Source organism: Pleurodeles waltl, chromosome 8, assembly GCF_031143425.1.
Source record: "Pleurodeles waltl isolate 20211129_DDA chromosome 8, aPleWal1.hap1.20221129, whole genome shotgun sequence".
Lineage (NCBI taxonomy): Eukaryota > Metazoa > Chordata > Amphibia > Caudata > Salamandridae > Pleurodeles > Pleurodeles waltl.
The window spans coordinates 490,217,285-490,243,251 of record NC_090447.1 but is presented as its reverse complement, the minus strand read 5'-3'; the positions used below and the strand labels follow the sequence as shown (position 1 = coordinate 490,243,251).

The window sequence follows — 25,967 nt, the reverse complement described above, 5'->3', positions numbered from 1 at the left end:
TAGGAAGGTCCAGTAACACTCTGAGACCACCAGCACATATGCTGCTCCAGGCTCACAATATAGGTAATCATTCTCCCAGTAAATCACGTGATCCCCAGAGGCTTCACCTGCTGCATGAGCTGAGGCCTGTCTCCTCAGGCCCTCAAAAGTGGGACACTTTCTGCACTTTGCAGGATTCCTCCCTGTTGGGCCCACCCTCAACTTGCCAGCCAGCAATCTCAGGTAGGTCACCTAGGGCGGCAGTTTTCTCCCTGGTTGGCTCAGGGACTTGGGACTCCGCCAACCTCCACCATGGAAACGTCTGGGACTGGTTTTCTGCACCCTGTGCTCCTCTCCTTGGCAGCTGTCTGGGCCATTCTTCCAGGCTCCAGACGCCCTTGACCCCCCTCCTGGGCAATCATGGACCGTGTGGTCATACAGACCCACTTAAGCAATCCCATCATCTCCTGGTGAGACCTGAGCTCTACCTCCCTCCAGGTAGTGTGCTCTAGGTTATTGTCTGTTAGGCAATCTACAGGCATTGCTGGATTCACAGCTACTTTCAGAGTATCAGAGAACCCTTTCTTCTTAGGATCAGACTAGGACTAGTTACCACTATTCCCTTGGGAATTATTTATGGGACCTTTAGAGAACTCCTTATTTTTAAGTTTTTCTGCCCCCTCTTTCTTCTGTTGAGTACCCTGACCACCTTTGTGGGTGTTCCCTCCACCCCAAGCCCCCCTCTCAAGTTACCTTTTTGGACATTCTGGTGCTAGCCCAGAGTTCTGCCTACTCAGCAAACGTCCTGGGGGTCAGTAGGCATTCTGTCAACTAGGTGCTGGTGCAACTCTACAAAACAAATACTGAGCATGTGCTCTTGTTCAACCCAACATAATCACTGACGTTGCTGCCCTGCACCCAGCCATTCAGTGCATTACTGGAATAATCAATGAAGTCCACCCAGGTTTGGGTGGGGAGCTTATTACTGTCCTTGAATCTTTGGCCATATTTCTCAGGGGTCGTTCCAAATGTGGCAATCAAAATGGCTTTCATTGGAATGTACTTGTTCTGGTTCCCAACCTCTAATATCAGAAGTGTGTCCCTCCTAAGTGTAGACATGTTTCCACAGACCCGCACCCATCCCACCCCCACCCCCCCCAGTGCTCTTCAGGAACCCCATGTGCCCTTAGTGCAACTTCATAACCTGAAAACCACTTATCAATGTCATCTCCCACCACATAACTGGGCACCAAATCCTTGGGTATACAAACCTTTTTGTCTCCAGCTGTCCTCCATGTATGCTGTCACCACCACTGCTGTATTCAGACTGCCTAGCCTTGAGCTCCAGCTCTTTCAGACTCCGTTCATGAGCCAATAGAAGTTTCTTCTCAGCAAAGGGTCTTTCAACCTTAGTTTGTTTGGCTTCCCTCTCAGCTTTCCTCTCATCTGCCTCCATGTTTAATCTTGCCAACTGCAACCTGAATTCTCTCTTCTTTCATTTGCGGTAAGGCCTTGACTTGAGACACTGCTCCCTGGTCTTGCAGGGGGTGCAAATCTAGAGACGGCATCCCGACTGCTGTTGGCAGCTTCCAGGAGAGCCATTCTCTTGCTCCCCCAACTCCTCATGCTCTTGGTAATGGGTTTCTGCCCAGGCACTCGGTGCCTTTTGGTGGTAATCCTTCTTGGAGGCTCCATGGGTAGGTACCCCCATCCCCTTGCAAATGCCCTTCAGCTGTTTAACTGTTTACTCCTCCAGCTTAGCTAAGTCAAACTCCGGAGCTCCACTAGTGGACCCAGCCAAAGACATGATGTATAGGATTTAAAGGATGCAAAGAAGGGAAAATTGCAGAAAATAAAACAAATCAACCTGACCTTTGACTGTGGGTGTGTAGTGTACACATAGCTATTTTATGGCACTGCACAAAAAACAGTTGTATCCCACCGCTGCTACCAATGTTAGAAATTGGGTCTCTAGTTGGCAGAGGTATGCACTCTGTCCAAGTAGGGACCACAATCCTATTCAGGGTAAGTCACAACACAACCCAAAGTATCCTGTGCTCACCCTCTGCTAGCTTGGCACGGAGCTGGCAGACCTAACTTAGAAGACAATATGTAAAGCATTTGCACAACAAATCATATAGTAACAGTGAAAACACCACAAAAAAACACTACAGAGGTTTAGAAAAATAGATATGTATTTGAATAAAATAAGATCAAAGCAACATAAATCCAATATGCATAAGTCTGAGAGATCTCTTTTTAAAGGTTAAAATGAGTCTCAATCCTTTAGAATCAGGGGTTATATCCTTGTAACACAAAGTGCCTGGAAAGCAAAGCATCAATAATAATGATGCACCGGGAACGCATAGGAGGTGCGGTGCTGAAAAATATGGTGCTGCACTGGATTTTCCGGCGCGGCACAGATGATACATCGTTTCTTTCCGCACTGCAAGGTGATACGTCGATTTGCAGGAGCACAGCCTTGGTTCCTCACTGGGATGGGGGGATATTTTGACGTCCAGAGACGATGCATTGAAAAACCTTGACTCGCTGGTAGAAGGAACAGGCGCTGCGTCGATCCGGTAAGTGAAGTGACAGCATTTCAGCCGTCAGCTAGGCACTGTGTTGATTTTCCAACACACAGGGTTTTTCTTCTTTTTGGTAACGTCTTTGTGTCCCTGAGACTTCAAGACAGGCGGCAAGCTCAATCAAAGCCCTTGCAGAGAACTTGTGGGGAGGGCAGAGGCCAGCAGGAAAACAAGCAGGACAGCAGTCCAGATGAGTCCTTTGAGCAACTGTTTGGTCCTTCAGACAGAGTCCAGGTGTAGATTCAGAAGTGTCTGATTTGGTGGGGTCAGAGACCCAGTGTATATTCCCAAAAGTGCACAAGTTCCCCTTCCAGCCCAGTCCTGAATATCAGTATCCCTGTTGGGGGAGGTTATCAGTCCTTTGTGGAAGGACAGGCCACTGACCTTTGAAGTGTAAGAGAGAGCCCAGGGAGACCCATTCATTATGCAAATGTGACTGAGTGGCCTATGTTTATGGCTGTCTGGGTGGAATGCACAAGGGGAGCTGTCAACCAGCACAGACCAGCCATGGATTGGAGACAGGCTGTAAGGCACAGATGGCATTAAGTACAGAGAAATGCCCACTTTCTAAAAGAGGCATTTCTAAAATAGTAATATTAAATCCAACTTCACCAGTAAGCAGGATATTCTATTACCATTCTGGCCTTAATAAACATGACTGGGCCACTCCTTCCAGATCAGAATCTACCACTTAAAAGTATATGAGGGCAGTTCTTATGCTAGTCTATGAGAGGAGCAGGCCTCACATTAGGGGAGAACAAATTTGTGAATTATTCCAGTCAGCCCTCTCTGCCTGGGACCACCAGCATTTGTTTTCTTTTGTGCAACATTCTTGTGCACACTACATCTTTCAATTAGACTCCTGGAGCCTCCAGCAGCTCTATCCTGCTGCTCCCTGCATAGGCAGTCCCTCAGTATGTCCCGTGAATGCCAGTCTTAATTTATGTGCTGGGAACAGTACCTATAGTTCCCTATAGCTTGGAGTGTTATGGAATGCTTAGTGCAGTTTAGATGAGTAGTGTACCTATTGCATGTGGAGCATTAATCTGCAGCTGTAGATGTAATAAGTGAAGAGCAGGAGTACAACAACCAGAATGCGTTCAATGTGAGCTTTATATGTACTGGGCAAGCAGTTTACTCCAAACTTGGTCAGTGGGGCAGTAAGAATACCCACCTTTTTCATACCATATCTGCTTTATAGGCAGGGGTAGCATAAGCTTTGTGCAATAATATGTTATGCATATTTATAATACTGTTCCAGTATTGGCGTAAAATACCTTATTTCCTGACTCATAGTTCTTGGCAGGGTGCAAGGTTCTTATAATGGAAGGTCCCGGGCTAAATTTGGAGTAAGCTGAGGGTGGCTTCAAAGAAACGGAGGTGCCAGAGCCTGGATAGCCAGCTCGGGGTGGGTGATCACCTCCAATTGAAAGGTAGAAATGCCACCATTTTATTCAGCTTAAAAACATTGTCCACCTAGTGGGTGGACAATAAACAGATTATAGAAATCCCCCATATATCATTATGTTACTCCAACCACGCACTTAAAACCATTACATTCAGCTACACAGTCATTTTCTGGATTCCTTTTCTTCGTTCATGATTTAAAATGCTGCAGGCCAGAAGTCAGACAAAGGATTATGGGAGTTGGAAACCTCATTCAGGGTTCGAAGCCTGGATATTCTGTAAATATTTAACAGGCTTTTCAAAGTTTAATTTAAATAGTTTGTTTTATTATGAGCAGTATGCATGTTGGCACGAAAAAACACTGTCTATGATTACAGCCTAGACATGACTTGAGGATCAATGAAGAAAGGTTTCCCTATTAGCCAGCTGCAAAGCATTTGCTTCAGTTTACGAGTGTGTCTTGAAACCAGGAACTCTCACACACGTTTTATTTGGTGCTGCTGTTTGTTTTTTGCCACTGGAGTAACTCTGTCTCAACTTAAACCTGTGGTTTCTTTCGATTTCCCCCAACTTTGTCTTAATGAATCTGATAGCCAGTGGAGTTTTTCCTCCTTGCCAGTATTTGGAACCCTTGACATGTAAAACATCTGACTTCTCAACAGAAATTTGGTGTCTTAAAGGTTTTCTGGATATAACAGCAACTCCAGCTCCTACAACCCCAAGCGTTTAGCAGGTAACTACATCTCAAGAGACATTGGTGGATGGGTTCTCATTGATAACATTTGATCTCTTGGTATCCTCATGATAATATTCATTAGTTGCCAACCTGTGAATGTTATTGTGTTGGTAACTCTCCCTGGCTCCAGATCAAAAAGGAAGTGTTTTCTTCAGTCCTCAGTGTCAGTGGGGCTGAGGCATCCAAGCAGTCCAAGAGAGGGAGAAGAACAGCAGCAGAAGGCTTTGGCCATTAGCAGAAGGAGAGCATAGTCCAAGCCCTACTTAAGGAAGCCTCTGGGAATGGTGGATTGCTAATCATTTGAAAGATTAAAATGTCAGATCTGATGATGGTTTGAGTTCAAAATGAATTTTATTACAATTGATACGTGAGAAGGGCACCACGTGATCCAAAATTATGTCAGTGGTCGTAGAAGATAGTTGACTGGAGAAAGCTTTGTGGTAACCTGGCCAGGGAGGAAACATTGGTTATATATGGTGGTAGTGCGACTGCTAACAGCCACCTGGAAGTTGAGTGTATGTTGGCGGGGGCTGCATAGCCACGGTGCCATATAATTGATCTCTCTAGAGAAGACATCAGCACTTAATGTTGAGAATGTCACTGTTAGAACTAGTTGGCAGTGGTTTGCACCCTGTCCAGGTAGGGACCCTCACTCTAGTCAGGGTAAAGGAGTCACACAGCTAAGATAACCCCTGCTCACCCCCTTGGTAGCTTGCCTTGAGCAGTCAGGCTTATCCCAGGGGCAAGAGTTGACAGGTCTAACATTCGCTCTTTGGACAAAGAACAGTACCTCCCACAGAACTGCTCCAGTGCCAGATCTGTGAGAGCTGCAGGGCTCCTTGATGATGGATGGAATTCGGGTCCCAGGCTCATTGTGCCAACTGGATTTAAGCTAGCCTGGCTGATGAGGGGTGATGCCCCAAAACCTGTCCCAGGATGCTTGTTTTCAGTCCAGGGAGGACTTGGCCAGGCAGCTTGGGCTAGACTGCTCCCATCGGGAGCCAGGGTCAAGATGGATTTGCATATGGCTGGGTCCAAACTGGAGTGTCATGGTGGGCAAAAAATACTATGGATTGGGATGCCGCCTGATTGATTTCCAGTGGCTGATATTAATTCAAGCATTCATTTCATCACCTTGTTGTTTTTGCATTTGCTGCCCTGAGTACACAGGATATGCCCATACGTGGGTCCCAGGGTCAGCCATACGTGGGTCCTGGGTTCACTATGCAACTGGATTCAAGCTAGCCTGGCTGATGAGGGATGATGCCCCAAAACCGGTCCCAGGATGCTTTTCTCCAGTCTAGGTAGGACCTGGCAATTCAGGCTGGACTGTTCCCATGTGGAGCAGGCTCACGTCTGATTTGCATATGGCTGGATCCAAACTGGGGTGGCATGGTAGGCAAAATAACAATGGTATGGGATGTGGGCTGAGCGAATCCCAGTCTCTGATATGAATTCAAGCATTCCATTCATCTCCCTGTTGTTTTTGATTGTGAGCAGTGAAGGTAGTGATGTGGGTGCAGTGATATTATGCCACCATAACGTGGGTGTGGGGATAGCTGTTGAACAATGGGGAAGAATGATGGCCCCAGAGACCCTTTTGTCCTTTTCACTGCTTTATGGGAGGAAGAGCAGCTGCATGTTAGTAAGACAACACCAGCAGTGGGTATATGCTGACTACTTCGTGAACAGGCTGATTTGCGGCAGGAATCACAGTTTTTCCCATAATGCAGTCCTGACAGATTGTGGTTTTCTTTATATTTTTAGTTTGCAATGCCAGTAGAATATTTTCTTTCCTCTCTTCCCAGTGATTGGCAGTTACTTTGTTTTCCTTTACGTCTGGATTGGCAGGTCAGCTACAGGGGAGCATTTTCAGGGGAAAGTTTTAGAACATCCGGCATAAAATGCACAACCGGGCAGCTCCATTAATGTTAGTCCTACGTTTAAAAATGTACTCTCCACTAGACTATTACTCCTTCGTTCTTCCCCATGGCACAACACATCTTCAGACCTAAACCTCGTCTTTCTAGCCTTATGTGCTCAGAAATCCCAAGTGCTCCAACAACCCTTTGGTCTTCAGACTAGTAAGGAAAGCTTACTGTTCGACTGTGCTGGCCATCCTAAATCTACTTTTGTTTCTCTAAATGCTCCAAAAAGTACATGAACGTATGCATCATCAAGCGAAACGCTTAATAGGTCTGGTGATGTTTGTGCGACTTTTTCTACTCTACATCTGTGATGCAGTTTTTTAAGTTTTCTTTTATGCGGTGTTCTTATTTCATTGTACACGTTAACACGGAGATCATTTGCCGTTCACCTTTATTGCAGGAAGATTTGGAAAATGGAGAGGAGGTTGCTACATGTCCAAGCTGTTCTTTGATCGTGCGGGTAATTTATGACAAAGTAAGTATTTATTTTATTTGCATTTAGACTGATATTTTTTTCTAGGTTTATGTCCTGTCTGTCCAAGACTAATAATATGGAGAGATCCAAATCCTCTTTTTCTGCGAATAACATTTTGATACTTGCACAGTCTGAGAATACACTCCAGCAATTACTTGGAGGAGGTGAATGGTAGAGCGAAAAAGAAATATGTAACTAAAAAACCCTTACTCTGCCGACCTGCTTTTCCTACTTTCAAACTGGTTGGGCATGTTAACCGTGGTGACAAGCTGCACATAGAAAAAGCTTCTCAGAAACCTGGAGCACTCATGCAGGTGACTCATTCCTCTGTGTGTCACAACTCCCACACACAGTTGATACACGTTTTCTCCCACATTGAGAGTCGTAGAACAGCAATTGCTGTTTGAGGGGGTGGCTTAGTAGGTGCTGAGAAAAGAGTTCCTGAATCCTTGACTCTAATTCTTACTCGGTTAGCCTTCCATACCTCATTCCAAGTGTTTGTGCAGCTGTCGACATCAGCCGTTTTTAACTTTTGAATTCCGTGAACCCCCCAGTGAATCACTGCAGGAAATCTGGGACCCCTGCCTAAGCAATTTCTATGTTTTGAACCCCCAAACACAGCACACATACGTCGAACAGATACACAAAGCACGGAAATGATTGAATTCACAAAAAATGCACAGATATTTAAGTTTGACTTCTAATGAGGAAGTTAGAGCTTTATAAAGTCTAGTTTTATTTCCAAAATACGAAGCGAAAGGCTAGACCCTATTAGGTTTTAGCATATTACTGTCTTTTGGGTTGCTCCTAAAGAATGCTGTCTTTCTGTCAGTGCATGATTGCTGCTTCAGTTGAGGCCACCAATAGATTTGGTGTTCTTGCACTTTATGCATACATATTTTGTTAATTTGCTAATTTTATTTTACGTATAGCTGCAGACCCCCTAAATAGGTGTTGCAGACCCCTGGTTAAGAACCACTGAGCGACGTAGCTTAAACCTCTGGGGGCCCAAAGGCTGCATATGCCAATCCAGGCTTCAAGCAAACAAGTTGAGCTGAACTGCCTATTTGAAAAAAAAAATCCGTACATAGTAGCCCACGTTAAGGCCCTAAAAAATGTTGCAACAATGTTATGCTTTTGCGAGGCTCCTAATGCTGTGTTTATTTTGGTGGAATGAGCATGTTTCAGAGAATAATGTCCACTGGGCGATTGTTGTTTATTTCACTTTATCTGACTTACTCTTATCACATCAGACTTACAAATGTTAATGGGCATGGACCTCAGTGTCCCTGGGAGAAACTCCTAGAACTTCACTGGTTACACATCTAGGGAAAGTATTTTCTGTCTGGGCAATTCAAGTAGAAAGTGTTTTGTACCCAACTGAAATGTGACACAGGTATATCTAGTTTTAAGGTCAATAAAATCCTGCTCTGGAGTAAGGGACACAAAGACAGGAAAAAAAAGCAGGTGTGGAAATTCCTCTCCAAATATCTAATTAATGAAAATGTAGTACCCATTTAACCAGTGACTTCTCTGGGGTGTTTTAGTGACCAAATAAGAATCACTTAAGAGAAATTTGCAGCAAAAGAAAGCATCATTGTGATGATAACTTGGCAGTGACCCTTCCCTTTCCCCATCCTGGCTAGTCTCTCTTCCACATCACCCACTCCCAGTTCTGTATCTGCTTGAAGGGCTACCATTCACACTTTTTTCTTAAACACTATCATTGCGATAGACTTTTATTGGTTGCTATATTCAATCCATGCCTTTTAGTGGTATTTATTTAATACATTTTTCTGTAAATTTGTAATTGCCTGGAATCTAAATTCTTTGTTAATTCTTATTTTGCATCACACTTGCCGTTTCATGAATCCCTCAAAACCTTTTTGGAATATGCAGCTTCGGATTCAACCCTGGTTCCAGGAGAGCGAAGGTGTGCCTTTGAAAGTATTTAGCCACTGTTTGTGAACAGCAAGGTTGATATGTTGTGAATGCTCAGCTAAACTGCATTGACTGGATTGAAACATCCTAAAAATGAAAAATGGTACCAGACCTGCAAGTCTAGTGACTTGAATAATCTACTTGACCTAACTGTAATGCACTTGACCCATAAACTTCACTCAAATTGTTATCCTAGGCAAATATTTTATTTTACAGAGCTGCTTTTTTACACATTATCACATATGAGAAAACTTTTAAATATGCGAGTTGAGCATTTCTGCTCTATTGTTTGATGTAATAGACTTTTGCTACATGTATAATAAGGGTGCACATGACACCTGACTTGCCTCTTAGTTTACTAATAGCATGGTCATTAGTGCGGGGGCAAGAACGGTTCTCAGGTCATTGTTAAAAACTCACTCTTAATAAATATATTACTAAAGCATTATGTGATAGCGCACTTTTTTATGTACAAACGCCACATTTTCCATTGAAATGGCCACAAACGTTCCCATTAACACACGATTTTACTGATGAAACCATATACCATATAAACAATCTGTGGAAATTGGGTTTCAGCAAAAATATTGATACTTTGCACATCACGAAGTAAAGTGATCCGATTTGTTTTCACCCTATTTGAATCTTTTTTTCATCACACAATTACAAAAATGTGCTTTTATTGCTACTAGAATAAAAATAAACTGATATCCCACAGCCTTTCATTTCACTCTTTGTACAGCACTGTTTTCAAACTGTTATGTTATGAAATCCTCTAACTTTGCAGTCCAAGGATGAAAGATGAACACAACCTTCAGTATAAAATAAACAGCAAATTGTAAGAAGACATAAGCTGACATCTCACCTTGTCGCGTGGGCTCTCATTATTCTAAATGAGACTACTGGATTTCTGGGTAGCAGGATCTATAACGGTGTGGGGGACTGAGTCTGACCCACGTGTAAAGAACTCTGTCACCCTAAATCCGGTTTTTGCTCCGGCTAACTAGCAGTGCCTCATTTCTCCCATGTGGAAGGAATGATTTGGTAGCCGAGCGCATGACATCTTTGGAACTTCTCAGGGAAGTCGTGGTTACTCCGATCCAAACCAACTCTCTTATTTCCAATATGATCTCATATACAAATGACAAAGACAGTATACGTTTTATATAATGTTTTAATAAAACAACTGTATTTTAGATATTAAGGCGTGAGCCGCAATAACCAGAACGATACAACACAGTAGGATTGAAATAGTCACCAGGAGAGTAAAACATAAGAACAAAGCTATCATATTGTCTAACAGTTTCTACTCTCCCTCTGCTTGTTCTATTTAGAGCACAGCATGTTAAGCTTCTAGCTTGCCTATTAGAATCACTGTGGAGACATCAGCCCTCATACCTGAGCAAAGACCTGTGATCTTGGTTCAGCATCTGCAACGAGGCAGTCAGCGTCTAGTTGTGGTTCCCTGGTCGGAATCTCCCTCTCGCGTGTATTGGGACAAGGAAGTGATTTTATAACTAACATGTCATCGTGATCACAAAATGTCCCTACGCAGGAATGCCAAGTCTAAACTCTTACCACGTCTATCGGCAATGTACCAGACTGTATCCTTGACTGAAGCACAGAGTAAATATGTTATGGAGAACTCCAGTGCTGAAGTAGGCAAAACAGTGTGATATGAATAAAAAAACAACACCGTAGAACTGGCTATTTGAAAAATAACAGTACGAAGCCTAATAAAAAGCATGTAGAGCAAAGTGCACAGAGGCTCTAAGCTGTCAGCAAATGAATAAAATATATTCAGGGCAAAGTGCACAAAGGCCTAAAGCCTGAAGCTAAAGCGCAATGAATACGTAAAACTAACCACACTACACCCTCCCCTTGTCGGTAGCAAGTGGTTCCAATAATATAAAAGGATGCCCCAAATATAAACAATACCTAAAACAATTATTTCGACAAAGTGAGAAGACAACAAAGTCATAAATTTAGGTAACATGTGACCATAAAGCCAAATTCAATATAGTGTCAATTTCGTAAAAATCCAATCGTCAGATAGAAGCAATAGAACGCAGGAGTTCCTCCACTTCGATATATGTCAATATCGGAAGATCCACGCCACAAAGCACCATGGAGCAGGTGTGATCCAAAGCCCCAAAACCATTCAGGGCGGCACCCCGTGCAGGGCCTATGAAAGAGACAATACCATCTTCCTCCAGGAAGGGAATCTCATAAACTGCCTCACGAAGCAAGCGCATCCGTAGTGCACAAGTCTGGGAATGAGCCCTAATTGGGAACATCAACAGATCAGTATCGACCATTGGAGGGCGCTGCAATGAGAGACAGAGAGCCAGTGCATGTTCAAACGAGCACCAAAGGCACCGAAACACGGGTTGCACACAATCCAAAACCGGTCTGAATGACAGAGACCAGTCACACTCCAAATGTCCCAGAAGTGTCGCTCCAAAATGCTGCATCATGCGTTCACGACACAGCTGCGCTGACGGGAGCAGCAATACAGGATCTCGTGACGGGACAGCCATTGCGAAAAAATAGCAACAACAGCAAGACTCCAGCCAATAAAGCCAAAGTAATCGGGGAAACCCCCAAAAATGCTTCCGAAAATAGAATGTATAGCCGAAGGTATCAAACCGAATATGGAAGAGAAGGTGTGAGCGAAACCAACACCAACGACTTTGAAAAAATGTGCAATACCAGCAGTGCTGGATGCAATAAATATACATCCCACAAGTTCACCGAAGTGATTCGGAAAGTTAGTATTCAAAAGGGACTGTATCTCCGCCGATGACCTTGCCACCTGAAGTGCGTCGGTCTCGCTAGCAGATGTAAGGGCCACATGCTTTTGAAACAATAAAGCTTTTAGCCGACTCAATTTGTCAAATTCAACCTTGGAAGTAGCAATATGAGGCCAGATGTCCGCTACCTCCCTAATTTGAGTGGGGGGAAACAACACATTCCCGCAGCACGTAACGGCCTTGTTGACAACGACAATGTAAACTATTCCGGCACGCATGCCACAGCAGCGTTCGCTGTTAAGGACAACGTAACTGCCGTTAGAAAGCACCTGGAAAGTGTTTTTAATAACCGGGACTGGAACTCCCTTCAGATAACAAGCTAAGTTAGCAATCAAAGCGTTACACGCCCCGTGCAAGGACAGCTGTTTACAAACCATTGAATGGCTGACAGAAGCTTCGCATTCGCTGCCGCTAAGAAAAACCTCCTTCAAACCATTAACACATCTGTACTGAAAGGGAAGGTCCCACACCTCGTGTATGTAACTGTCTCCCAGTAGTTCATATCTTCCCACCGGAATGTGTTTCAAACACGAAGTAAATTGCAAAGTAGAGATAGGCAAATTAATAACCCCATGAATCAACCATTCAGCTGACTGAATCTCAGCTACCGTGAAAGGCAGTTTCTCTAATTTCTCAATATTTAACATAACATATGTCGCTTCCTTTTTAGCCATCAGTTGTTGTTGACGAGTCAAATTAAAAGAGATAAAGATCTATCTGGCACGAACGTGCTGCCATGGAACGCGACCCGCCTTCAAGGTCTGAAGAGTCCAACCCAGCTGCATGATGGACCGCGTCTGACTCTGCCCATGATATAAAGAAGACATGTCCGATTTCATAATGTCAATGGCAGAGGAAACAATGCTGTCAATCGTGTAAACACGGTCAGAAAGGGTATGCATGCCATTATCAACAACAGACAAAGTCTGCATCAGATTTTCTTGATCAATCTGCCTCAACCAGGCTGCAGCCTCCTGTTGTGAAAGCTTCCAAATCTCATTATAAACCTCGTATAAGAACCTTTTCTTTCGTGGTACTTTGGGACCTGACAAAAAATCTTGTAAATCAGTATCATTAGACAGTAACGTGAGATGTGACTTAACTGCATCCAGCGTGGATGACTTCAACCATTGCTGACAAAGCTTCCCCACACTGTATGCAGTTATAATATCAGCATGTTCTGGTGAAACGTAACGAGGGTCTGCCCTACTAGTCCTGAACCCCCCTGAAGAGGTGACAAAACGTTGATGACACATATTAGTGTCCACAGGCCATAATAACCACCCGCCTGGATGTAACGATGAAGTGTTAAGCATACCATTCTGGACCCAATGTGTAAAGTCACTAAAAGTAGCATTCACATAGTGCTGCCAATTTTTTAATTTAGAAGGGACAGGTATACTAGGCAAAGTCAATTCCCTAATTGTCGCTAAGCCCAAACAGCTAGTCTGTTGTACTGTGTCATTGAGGAAAATCATCTGCACAGGGATAATGCATGCTCTAAATAGCGTGTCCCTGCCTTGCATGTGCCAATTTTTCGAACCCCAAACACTTTTCAAGTCAACAGTTTTAAACCAGTATTCATATCCCTCGACCGAAAGTTTAGATACAAACAAATTGGAATACAGTAATTTGGTATCGGTCAATAACATTTGCTTATTAGAATACGGTGCAACTTTAAAATAGTAGGACTTAGCATTTCGTTGATCATGCCCAGAAAAATATGCAAATTTATCATAATACGTTTTCGAACTCCCTTGTGGAGGAGTCGAGCAATGTTCCCATTGCACATAATTAAACATGGGCTTAGGGCTACTAGCTTTATGAATAAAGTGGTGTCCATAATAGTTGTAACAAAACATGTCACCATGATTATCTCTAAACTGGTAAGCATCTTCATCGTCATAGACAGTATAATATTGCAAATCCATTAGCATAGAATCTACTGTCTTCACATCCCAATCATCAGAAACAATGCCAGGTATAACAATATCATTAATTGATAATTTGAGGACATACGGTATTTGAATCAATTCAGTGGGACCATATATATCAAACATTACTTTATCCCACACAATTCCATCCGGAACTGGTATAGCAGAAATGTTTACTGTGGACAAGTCTCTTCGAACCATATGAGACGAAAAATTCGGTTTTAACACAGTCTCCACGTGCTCAATGTCAGATTGATCAGAAAGAAAATGACCATGTATGATCAGAAAAAAAGTAACCACAAATCCCAACCATAATAAAATAGTCATCACGGCCAAAAACAGCCAAAAATAGTTCCAAGGAAACACAAAATATGTGCGTTTAAGCCAACCCAGCAGCCGTCGTGGACCTTGGACAGAAGACATCGAGGACGAAGAGCCAGACCCATCATTATCCGCGTCGTTGAAGCAGCCAGAAGCAGTTCTAACAAAAGGTGCAACTGTGAACGAAGAAGCAGATGGAGGCTCTCGCCGTGGCACGCTATAAACCACATGTTCATAAACGTCAGTAGAACGTACAGCAATTTGATCACAAGATTCCATATTAATCGCCGTCGGTGGAACAATCGCAAGATCATCATCCACCCTCCCCAAGCTCGGAGAGGAAACAGTGTAGGTGAAAATCACCTGCAGCGGGACTTCCTCCCCAGTAGTGAGAGGGATTCCGGAACTACTGGGTGTCCCTCTTGGTCTGCTGTGCAGAATCGGCCACATGTTGTAACTTGACATTATCAATGGAAACAAAGCGATTTCCTTTGGCCCCTCGCAGCGGCGGTAAAATCACAGTTCTCGTGCCGCTCACCCCCAACACAGGGACAGGTTCTCGATAAGAAGGACCAAATTCTTTTTTAACTGCGACCCTTTCACGCACTAGATCCCCAATCCTGGGTATCCAACCACTAGGTGTTACTGGCTCATCCTTAATTCCTGAGGAGGCAGCACTGGCAGAAGAGTTATCTTCACGGAATTGTTGTAAATCCTGCAAAACAGTGACACAATCATTTATGTCAAAGGGCGTATCTGCCGCCTCCACACCAGGACCATCTAGATCAGGAACATACATTCGTGTTCCAAACAGGCACTCATATGAAGTACGACCCCCCAGTGACCTTCTAGGAAAGTTATTAAGTGCTCTCTGTACTCCATATAGGTGGGCTAGCCAACCACGACCCGTACCTATAACTCTGGCCGTTAAGGACTGCTTTAAATCACGATTTAAACGCTCCACGACAGAATTTCCCTCAGGATGAAATGGAGACGAGAATTGGAGTTGGACCCCCAACAAAGCCATGGTGTCCCTGAATGCCTTAGAGGCAAAAGCAGGGCCCTGGTCCGAATGAAAAGCCGCAACTGCAAATATATCGACAAAGATGCGCAAATCTTTAATAACAGTTCGAGCGTCAACCGAGCGTTGTTGCCATACCCATACAAATCTGGAGCACGAATCTACAGCAACCAATATATATTTGTATGCACTATCTGGTGTCAGCGGACCACAATGATCCAAGTACACACACTGTAATGGTTTATTTGAAATCAGAAGGGGCGTCTGCTGCGGGCATCTAGCCGACGATGCTTTAATTTGTTGACAAACGTCACAACAAAGGACATATTGCTTCGTCTCTTTATAGAGACCAGGCCACCAGTAACGAGCCTGTAAAAGTGAAATCGTGGCAGCCACCCCAGCATGTGCAGAAGCCACCCCCTCATGTGCTGCAGAAATCAATCGAGGTCTCTCAATTTTATTGGGAATTTCATGTACACCAACGCCTGGAATTGTAACAGTAGCATTCAGCGCACCATTCAAGCAGTAACTATATTTTGAAGGAAATCCTTTAGGAAAGGGCGTGCCAGCAGCCGTAGCCTTTATGGCAGCCGAAATTTCTGTGTCTGGTTTGGAACTCGAACGAGTCACTGCGGCCACAGTGGCGACAGCCACTGCCGATTTCGCGGCTTCATCAGCCAAAGTATTCCCAGCAACGTGTATTCCAACGCGCTGGTGTCCAAGTGTATGCACAACATGGACGTTAGGAAGTGTTTCCTTCAGATCCGCAACCTTACCCCACAACATTTTATGTTTAATGGTGTTGCCTTTAGAATCTCTGAACCCATTCATCTTCCAATAGTGTAGATATTCGTTGAAAGACTGCACACAGTAGTAGGAGTCACAGACCAGCAAGGTTAAAAGCGCCGGATCCGCGTGCTCCAACGCTAACAATAGAGCTTTGAGCTCAGCCAGCTGTGCCGTGCAATCTCCCAAGGTTTTAGTATAAATATGTCGGGGGCAGAACACTTCCCCCTCCATAGTGCCGCTCACCACCGCACATGCAGCAGAATACTGTTGTTTAGTTCCAACCGCTGGTTGCGCAGAGCCATCGGTATACATGACCACTTGATATTGGTCAATAGGCAACGTACCAGCAGGAACAGGGTATTCCATTTCATATTGAAGAAATTCTTGAGTCTGCAGTTTAGGGTCAAATACATAGTCTACATCAGTGGCTGTCAAAGACGTAGCCCATTGTATCCATTGCGGGTGTAAAGCTTTCGAATTAGGAACACTCGCTTTTGTAACAGCCTCTAAGGCCGGAATCGGGGAAACGACAACGATGCGTTGACCCTGGGCCAGCGGTCTTTCTTTAATAACAGCCATCTGTACTGCAGTGAGAATTTTCTCAGTTTGTGCAAAACGTTGCTCTGCAGCAGAATACAAGTGAGACTTGTATGCAATCGGGACTGTCTCCCCTTCATTAAAGGTGACATAAGTAAACCCAACAGCCCCAGGTATCACCCTGATGACTAAATGTGTCTTATTGTCCCGTGTATGTAAGTGTTTAACTGCTAAGAGATCACTCTGTAACTCTCGCAGTATTTGTGTGTGTTCAATCGTCCAAAATCTACTCGTAAAATTCGGGCGAATCAACTCGTATAAGGGCTTTATACGCGTCGAATATTCAGGAATGTAAGTTCTGCCAAAATTCAGAAACCCCAACAATGACTGGAGCTTCCGAACCGTATTCGGAGGCTGCAATAAAGCACATTTCTCCAAAAAATGTGGCGCTAGGCTCTTGCCCTCACTCGACAACTCATATCCCAGGAAAATGACGCTGAGGAAGGCAATCTTTCATTTCTTAAAATTAAACTTATAGCCAATATCCGCAAACCCCACAACAATGCGCGATACACGCCTCAGATGTTGCAGAATCTCATCATCTGTCAGATATATGTCATCAACATATGATAATGCTTCAGGGTCGAACTCATGCAGCATTTCAGTTACACGAGCCGAAAACAGTCCTGGGCTATTCTTATACCCCTGAGGCAAACGACAAATTTTTTTATGAGAGCCAAACGCACTGAAACAGGTATAGTCCCGACTCTCGGGCGCTATATTCTGGCAGAAAAATCCATTCGAGATATCCAATGTTGTCTTGTATTTTTTACGCACTATATTATTCATAAGCGCTGCGCTATGTGAATTTTGTATTGCATATGTGCGTGTATGACTATTCAAATGTCGGTAATCCACCACTATCCTATAGGAATGGTCCGGTTTAGCAACCGGAAACAAGGGATTATTCATCGGCGAGACACAGGGCTCAATTACACCCTGGTACTCCAATTGTGTAAGAATTTTCCTAACCGATGCCCTTGCTTCAAATTTGATAGGATACTGCGGTTGTGGCTGAGGTTCGCCCTTTATCGGAATTACATGATAAGGTGATTGTCTGTCCCACCCCACATTATTTCTATACAAGGCGGGAGCCTGTGCTAGAGCCCATGATTTACTATAGGACTCCGCTAGTTCTCTCGGAACAAGTGGCGAGAAGGAAGGTGTAATAACCACCTCCCCAACCGGACAGTCGCGAACAAAGTCAGGTGGCCAATCTTGTTCGGCCAGCAGAACATCATATGATTTTACCACATGGTCCCAAAAAATGGCGTTTATAATACGGTCAATGTCCCCTTCCAATCGCAGAGTCACTTCATATACTCTATCAGGATCAGAGACTCGCATATCCGCCGTCTCGACTTGTATGAAGTCATCAGTTGCTTTCACCTCCAGATGCTCTAGAAGACTCCGGCGAACTATTGTGACCTCTGCCGCGCTGTCTAACCGTGCTAACGCCCATGTCTTGTTCGTCAAGAGAACTCTCTTCTTGAGCGGCATGTCTGACTGAGACAGCTGCCACTTTCTTCTTTTTAAATTGCTGTTTCTGTTGCAGCGGTTTCTCTTCTTGTTTAATAGAAACCTCCGCTGAGCGTTGTGAATCCTGTCTCGGTTTCACGTACTCCGTCCTCCGCTCTGACCGCCCACCTCTTTCACTTCTCTTTTCCGAGGAGTCCTGAAAGGAACAAGATTGGCGTGTATCCGTATATTGATATCTATCAGGCGTCCTCAAAGTATCCCTATTCCTGAGATTATACTTATTCTGTGGGGTCTCCGGTTGCGGAGACTGCCCACCATCTTTCTTAGGTGTTTGCTGTTTCTTTTCCCAGCGCTTTTTCGAACCCTCAGGTTGTTGCTGTTTAGCATTGTCTTTATTATTTTTACCCTGTAACTGGGGTTTTTGTGGTCTAGCCCTCAGGCTATCACGACCAATACTAGAATATGTTTCCGCTATTATTCTCGGAAGCTCCCGCTCCTGATTAAGCTGCGGAACATCCCGAAGATGCATTCGCACTGCTAGTGCTACTGCCTCTCCTTTGAGATTACTCAAAATAATAGAAGAAACTGTGGCAAAATTGCCCAGCAACTGCATGCCCAAATCCAAGGCAGGGGCAGCCCCATATTCATCCTGAATCTGTTTAAGTACGTCCGGTAAATTAGCTAATGTCGGTGTACCGTGTGCCGTAGTGTAGAGCGCGGCAAATACCGTGCCCCAGGTATTACAAAGGTCCACCGGAGGAACCATCCCGTACGGCAAACACATCGTCAAAATTCTATGTTTATCCTGAGGTCCCGTATGGGGAAAGACTGCTTCCAGCGTATTAATTTTTTGCGCCAGCCAAAATGGAGTCTCCTCTCGTTTAGCCGGCACTTTACCCATTACCGAGTGCACAGTGGCCGGATTAATATCCGGAACCACAGCCTGTGGGTGCGCTGGAGCAGCACGCGCTGCATTCGTATTTAGTGTCTGCATGACAAACTGAACTAATCGTCTATATGTAGCCGTTAATTCTGTATATAAACGACAAACTTCAACCACTGCCAATTGAGCAACCGCAGGATGTGGTGTATATGTAGCCAATAAAGGCCAGGTAGGACCATCATTACTCAGTGGACCTAACCTAACTTGTGCTACTGTGTGTGGGAGGGCGCCATCAAGCCAATTATGGTGTTCTTGATAAGATAGAGGTATTTCTAAATAAGCGTAAGCCCTGTATTGTCCAGGGACATTCGCAACTGTGTATTCGTGAAAAGTATTTGTTCCCCCATCCACTGTTGGAAATCCGACCCAAGAATAAAAAAGTTCCGTTCTATAGGCTGCATGGGCGTCCACCACAAAAGTGACTGGACCCCCCTGGACTGTCAGTCCATGTGTCAACAGATGTCCCGTGAGCGGGTGACGCATATTAATTGCTATATTCACTACATTAGGATTCGCCATTTTTTATAAAAAATAGCTTCAGGTCAGAGAAGGCACACCAATATCGGGGTTTTCCTTTTCAAAGTTCAAGCTTGAACAACCAACCACTAAGCAACAGGAAGCACCTATGCCGTGGCGACGGAAACCCTCAGCCCCACGGACGTCTCCGTATACGGAACCGAGGAGTCAAAATATATATGAGACCAAGAGAGTCTGTCGTACCCAATCATTAGAGCCAGACCAAACGTTGGCGGCGCCATTTCGTGTGGGCTCTCATTATTCTAAATGAGACTACTGGATTTCTGGGTAGCAGGATCTATAACGGTGTGGGGGACTGAGTCTGACCCACGTGTAAAGAACTCTGTCACCCTAAATCCGGTTTTTGCTCCGGCTAACTAGCAGTGCCTCATTTCTCCCATGTGGAAGGAATGATTTGGCAGCTGAGCGCATGACATCTTTGGAACTTCTCAGGGAAGTCGTGGTTACTCAGATCCAAACCAACTCTCTTATTTCCAATATGATCTCATATACAAATGACAAAGACAGTATAAGTTTTATATAATGTTTTAATAAAACAACTGTATTTTAGATATTAAGGCGTGAGCCGCAATAACCAGAACGATACAACACAGTAGGATTGAAATAGTCACCAGGAGAGTAAAACATAAGAACAAAGCTATCATATTGTCTAACAGTTTCTACTCTCCCTCTGCTTGTTCTATTTAGAGCACAGCATGTTAAGCTTCTAGCTTGCCTATTAGAATCACTGTGGAGACATCAGCCCTCATACCTGAGCAAAGACCTGTGATCTTGGTTCAGCATCTGCAACGAGGCAGTCAGCGTCTAGTTGTGGTTCCCTGGTCGGAATCTCCCTCTCGCGTGTATTGGGACAAGGAAGTGATTTTATAACTAACATGTCATCGTGATCACAAAATGTCCCTACGCAGGAATGCCAAGTCTAAACTCTTACCACGTCTATCGGCAATGTACCAGACTGTATCCTTGACTGAAGCACAGAGTAAATATGTTATGGAGAACTCCAGTGCTGAAGTAGGCAAAACAGTGTGATATGAATAAAAAAACAACACCGTAGAACTGGCTATTTGAAAAATAACAGTACGAAGCCTAATAAAAAGCATGTAGAGCAAAGTGCACAGAGGCTCTAAGCTGTCAGCAAATGAATAAAATATATTCAGGGTAAAGTGCACAAAGGCCTAAAGCCTGAAGCTAAAGCGCAATGAATACGTAAAACTAACCACACTACAACCTCTGTCTCTGAACACAGGGCAAATGTAACAATGTGCAAATAAGATATAAAGGCATTTGTATTGCTCATTCTCTTTCTAAATGATCAGAACACCTGTTCTTTGTCAGCTCGTCGGAACAGGCCAGTAGGCCCTAAAAATAGTTTGCCCTTATAAAATTTGACTCATCGTTACAAGTGGGTGAAGATACATTTTAAGGCCTGATTGAGCTCTACTTTTTCTTTAGCCCTTCTTCAGCTGCTGACAAGCTGTTTCTGTCCAAGACAATTTCGTTTCTAGAGCTTGGAGCTGCTAAGGAGTTTGCTCTTTACTTGGTCGTATTCTTGAGCAGTTTACTACCCCAAGAATCATTAATTGTACTTTAACATAAAGCTTATCACACAACCCAATTTCCAAACCCTATTTGACAGGATAAATATAGGATTAACCAAGTTAGGCAACAGTGCTATATTTGATAAATTTCTTGTGAAAGATTATTATATAGATTTCCTGGACTTTGGTTCTTTATAACCGTTGTGAATTGTAAATATTTGTTCTAATATCCCTCTACTACCTCTTCAACAGCAAATACGTTCTTTACCTTTTAATATGTTGCATATTTCAGAGTTGTCCCCCTTGTAGTAGTATCAAAACAACTTCTGCAATTTGATCTAGCCATGCCACCTAAGGCTTCCTCTTTTTTGAAGTTTGAGTGGCTCCCCTGTTCATAATTCCTTCTGGAGTTGAGAAACCAGTATCTTCTTGCTGTCTTCGTTATCCTGCCTTTGGAGTGTCAAAACTGACTTCAAGTTCATATATAGCCTAAACCCTGTTTACTGTTAAAATAATTCTTGGCTGTGTTCACTTGGATCTCGGCATGTTACTAGACTTTCCTTTGTGCCCAAAACCTGCTGCACCCATCCTTTTAGATATACCCACCAGACCCTTGTAAAGTAATGAGAAAGAGTTAGGACTAGCAGGGGTTAGTTGAGACAAGGTAAAGTCTGGGTGCTATGTTAGGGCAATGCCAGACACCGGGCATGTCCAAAAACCCAGGGCATTCCTTAATACAAGCTGGGAGCAACCACCAACTTATTCCATCTTTGCTACTACTCACGCCCCCTCAAACAGTAAAACACACCCCACCAGGAAGCAGACAGCAACAAGTAGAAACCGAATCCCAGGGTTGACCGCATTCAATATAGATATGAGCACAAAAGAGAACAAGATGCAAGATAGTGAGCATGATGAGCACAGTAGGTGGAAATCTGCAGTGACCTCTCTCAGATCTTACTGAAGTTCCTATTAAAAATCATGTGAGTTAGATTCTTCCTGCTCCCACACTTGCAGGAGCATAGCAGCTATATTGGATGAGGCTTTTCTCATGGCTTTGTTGTGGCCAAATTTCATGCCTCCGCTTAACCATCATCCCACCCCAAACTCTGCATTTGACTCTACTTTCAGGGTGCAGCCATCATCCTAGTACTGCAACCAGTCTCCCTGTCCTCAGTCCTCTTTTTGCCAGTGAGAATAATGCTTTTTTCAGCCTGTGGCCTTTAAATGCCACTCTCTCAGCCACTATCTCAGATGAACCCTAAATTATTTTAAAGATGCAGAGAACCTTGTATGCTGTTCTCCTATCTTGTGAAATTAGTCCCCTTCTTCATCACAGTCATTCCAAAATAGTGGTGGAGCTTGTGACCTGAATTGTTATAATTTCTAGACAGGGACCTGATTCCTGTTATCACTTTTGGATCTGCAGGCTGATGGTTATTGGAAACATTTGAAAGTAGTGAACCACCACAATTACCATCTTCTTATGGAACACATGTCTTTTGTACATCCCAGCGAGACCGTGAATCCCTTTTCCTAAAATGTGGAAAAAAATTGTGTCTACTATGCCCCACCACTCCCCGCCCACCTCTGCAACTCTCTCCCCTCCCCACTCATTTCCTTATTCTCCAGTGGTTGGGGTGTACTTCTTTCCCATACACCACCTATTCCTGATTTCTTTGCAGTACATGGCCAACCATCCCCATGAAATGCAAAGAACTGTAATTGAGTGAACCATGCCTCTGCCAAATTTTGTGGAGATTTGTCAGACCAAAGCATTTTATAACAATCCAAATATTCAATATGCTATGGAATAAGCAATGTAATCATAACTACAGATTCTCCATCATAAACTTTGTAATAATCTCTTAAAAATCAGGTGATGTGATTGTATGGGTACAGTCTAAAATTCACAGAAATTATCCATTCAGTTTGAACTCTGCAACCATAACATTCTTGCCACCACAATTTGGACCACATTTGTGGGATGACAAGTTACCTCATCAGTGGCATCTCTGAGGATTTACTGTGAATGCTTATGGCCATGCATCAGATTAACCTTCTTGGTAAATGTTTGTACACATTGCTGGGATGAAAGCTGTTAAAGAAGCATTTTGTGAAGCTGTCATGGAACATTCAACCATAGTTGCATCAATGGGATCGTAAACGTTCTTTCTGGTCCTGCTGCAGGCCCGCATGTGAATAGAAGACTGCTACAAATATGAGACCCTACACTGATAAATTTTTATGCAATCCCAAATGGTATTTAAAGTAAATGTTCAGTTTATTGAATATAGTGAGTAATTTTGAATTTCTAGAATCGCAACCTTACCCGTAAGGCATACATTAGTTAGTAGCAGCCGTTTGAATATCCTTAGGTTCAGGTACATCAATGCATGATACACTGATGAATATACTTCTTGTGTGCCTTACAGTATTTGATTGATTTATTCAAATTCTTGAAATGTATAACTGTTCATTTTGTTAAATCATTTTTATTTTGCTTATATTGCCTCAGTATAATGGCTGATAGATTAGTAAAAGCATGTAAATGATGTATTCTTATATTCTAAACTGTTGAATCATTTTGGGATATTGTTAATTTCATACTTTCTCAGTTTAGCCTAATATTTCAAAACATTTTTGCAGCATGACAAAACTTAACGTTTCAATTGCAGAATATGTGTGTTTGCCAATTTAACAATAGCAACTCATGGATGCATGTATTTTTATTCTAGGAATTGTTCATGAGCGGTGAAGTCGTCTCTGCACCCTCATCCAGCAAAGCTGATTTGGTGAAATGTTAACCATCCTTTAATTCGAAAAAAAACTTGAAAAGTTAGCTGCTGGTGACATTCGGGTTGAAACAGTAATTCTGGCGAAAGAGGCAAGGAGACTGGAAATCCAGAAACTAATGTGGCAAATCGACTCCTTGGAAACATTATTTACTCGCAAATGACACATGGAAATGTAGCTTAAGAAGCGGTGGCAACGGTTCTGCAGTTGTACTTTATCAGACAAGGCTTGATATTACTGTGGAGTTTTGACAGCTTATTTTCCTGTTTGGCCTGTTATCCACAATTTCTTTATGCTGATATTTTTCCTGAAATAGGAATTTGAGTCCATCCCAAGTAAAGATTGAAAACGTTTCCATTTTGTGGTTTGGGTACACATATGGAATGTGTTATTCCCTGCTTATTAAGTACTTTGTCTTTTTTGCTCAAAACACATTTATCTTTCAACTACAAAATGGCCAAGGAGTGTTTTTAGCAAATAGATTTTGCTGTATCATGAAATAGGAGCTTGCCATCTATTGTCTTGAGAAAGCTGGCAAGGAATGTCTCCTGCATATAATCTGACTGGGTTTCCATCACACTAAGTTAATGATTCTAAGCATCACTATGCCCCCATAAAATGCCTGATGATTTATTTTATTTACAGAACTGGTCTTAAAGTATATATTGTATATGCATATTTTACAACGTTGTTAGACGGTCGTCAAAGACGTATGGTTGTATTTTATATTTGGGACCACCTTGGACACTCTTCAGATTACTCTGTTCGAAATGTACAGAACGAAAACAAGAAAAACTGAATAAACGCTATGTATGCCTTTTAAATTTGTTTTAGTTTGAGATGCAGTTAGGGTTTTTATGTTGAAAAAGTAAACCAAATGTTGTTTCAGAGAAAGGGAATATAAGGTTCAAGCAAAGCTATCATTTCTTAATTTTCCCACAGAAGACTCTTGGTTATGTTTGGATTATGAGATATTCAAATGACTATAAAATGCATTTTCTTATTAACTAAAATGAATAGTGCTTGCATTTAACAATCAGTCTTGCCTAGAATAGGTAATTCAGACCAGAAAAAAATATTTTCTTTTCCAAAAATGTTTAGTGTTTCTTTTCCTTTCCTTTTACTTGTGTTAGATCTCTTTCAGCTTCAGTTTTAACTTTGAAGAATTTGTTTTATAAGCATATTTATTTTGCAGTATGTATGCCTCTTTGCTTTCTAGAGAAAGATTTTAAAATATGGCTTTTCAGTTATCTGCTGTGCAGTTGCTGTTAAGAGACTGCATTTTTAAAAAGTGTGTATCTGGTTTACAGACATCATGTGCACTGTTATGTAAATGGTTTAGGATTATATTCCTTCCCTGTTTCAGATATACTAGGATCTTAATTTTGAAAATAGTGCATGTGCAGCTACATGCACATTTAAACTATGGAATAGCATGGATGCACAATCTGTGACTAGAAATCCTGATTTAATATTGTTGCAGGTATCTTGCTTTTGGTTCTGTAGACTACAACGCAACTCCTCCCACGTTCAGAGTTTAAATACCATTGTTCTTAGTAAATAAATGAAAGTGTAACATGAAAATAAAAAATCCTTTCTGAAGAATTGTTTAACTAAAATTTGTATTTTTTTATGAGTATTTTTTTTGCTAATTTGGACGTGCATTTGGCGAAGCAAAATGGCTATGGGTAGAATATTTTGTCAGTGGTTTTTCTTTTTTTTTTTTTCCATTTAGTAAATGGATCTACAGAATGAAAAATTTTATTTACTTTTGGCTGTGATCTTCGTACGTTGTGACTCCACCATTTAACAGAAAGTACAGTGGCTTATACATTTAAGTATCTATATTTTCACATGAAAAATAAAGAACATTTAATAATACTGAACATTTCAGGTATGTGCATGAACCTCTGTTTTTGATATTGTGTTTTCCTCCAGGTTTTTGTTTCACTTATAGGCTCCGTGTTAATGTCTATGAACGCAAATGGGTCTTCACTGTTTCTCTCCATTAGAATTTAGGAGCCCTAGTTACACGGCCCATTACTTGAATGTCAGAAATATGTGTTAGGATTACTCGACATCTGCAGCAAATTCCCAGATGCTTATTGTTTAACAAAGAATTCTAGGAGTGCTCAATAAAACTAG

At 42.7% G+C, this 25,967-nt stretch overlaps 1 protein-coding gene across 1 annotated transcript in view; it reads left to right on the top strand.

The window, feature by feature from the left end:
* Positions 1 to 25,708, top strand: part of DPH3 (diphthamide biosynthesis 3) — a 60,319-nt gene extending 34,611 nt beyond the window's left edge. The window contains exons 2-3 of the mRNA XM_069204453.1: positions 7,039 to 7,113; positions 23,765 to 25,708. Coding sequence (XP_069060554.1) covers positions 7,039 to 7,113; positions 23,765 to 23,833 — 144 coding nt within the window. The 3' untranslated portion in view covers positions 23,834 to 25,708. The remainder of the gene's footprint in view (positions 1 to 7,038; positions 7,114 to 23,764) is intronic.
* The last annotated feature ends 259 nt before the right edge of the window (positions 25,709 to 25,967 follow it).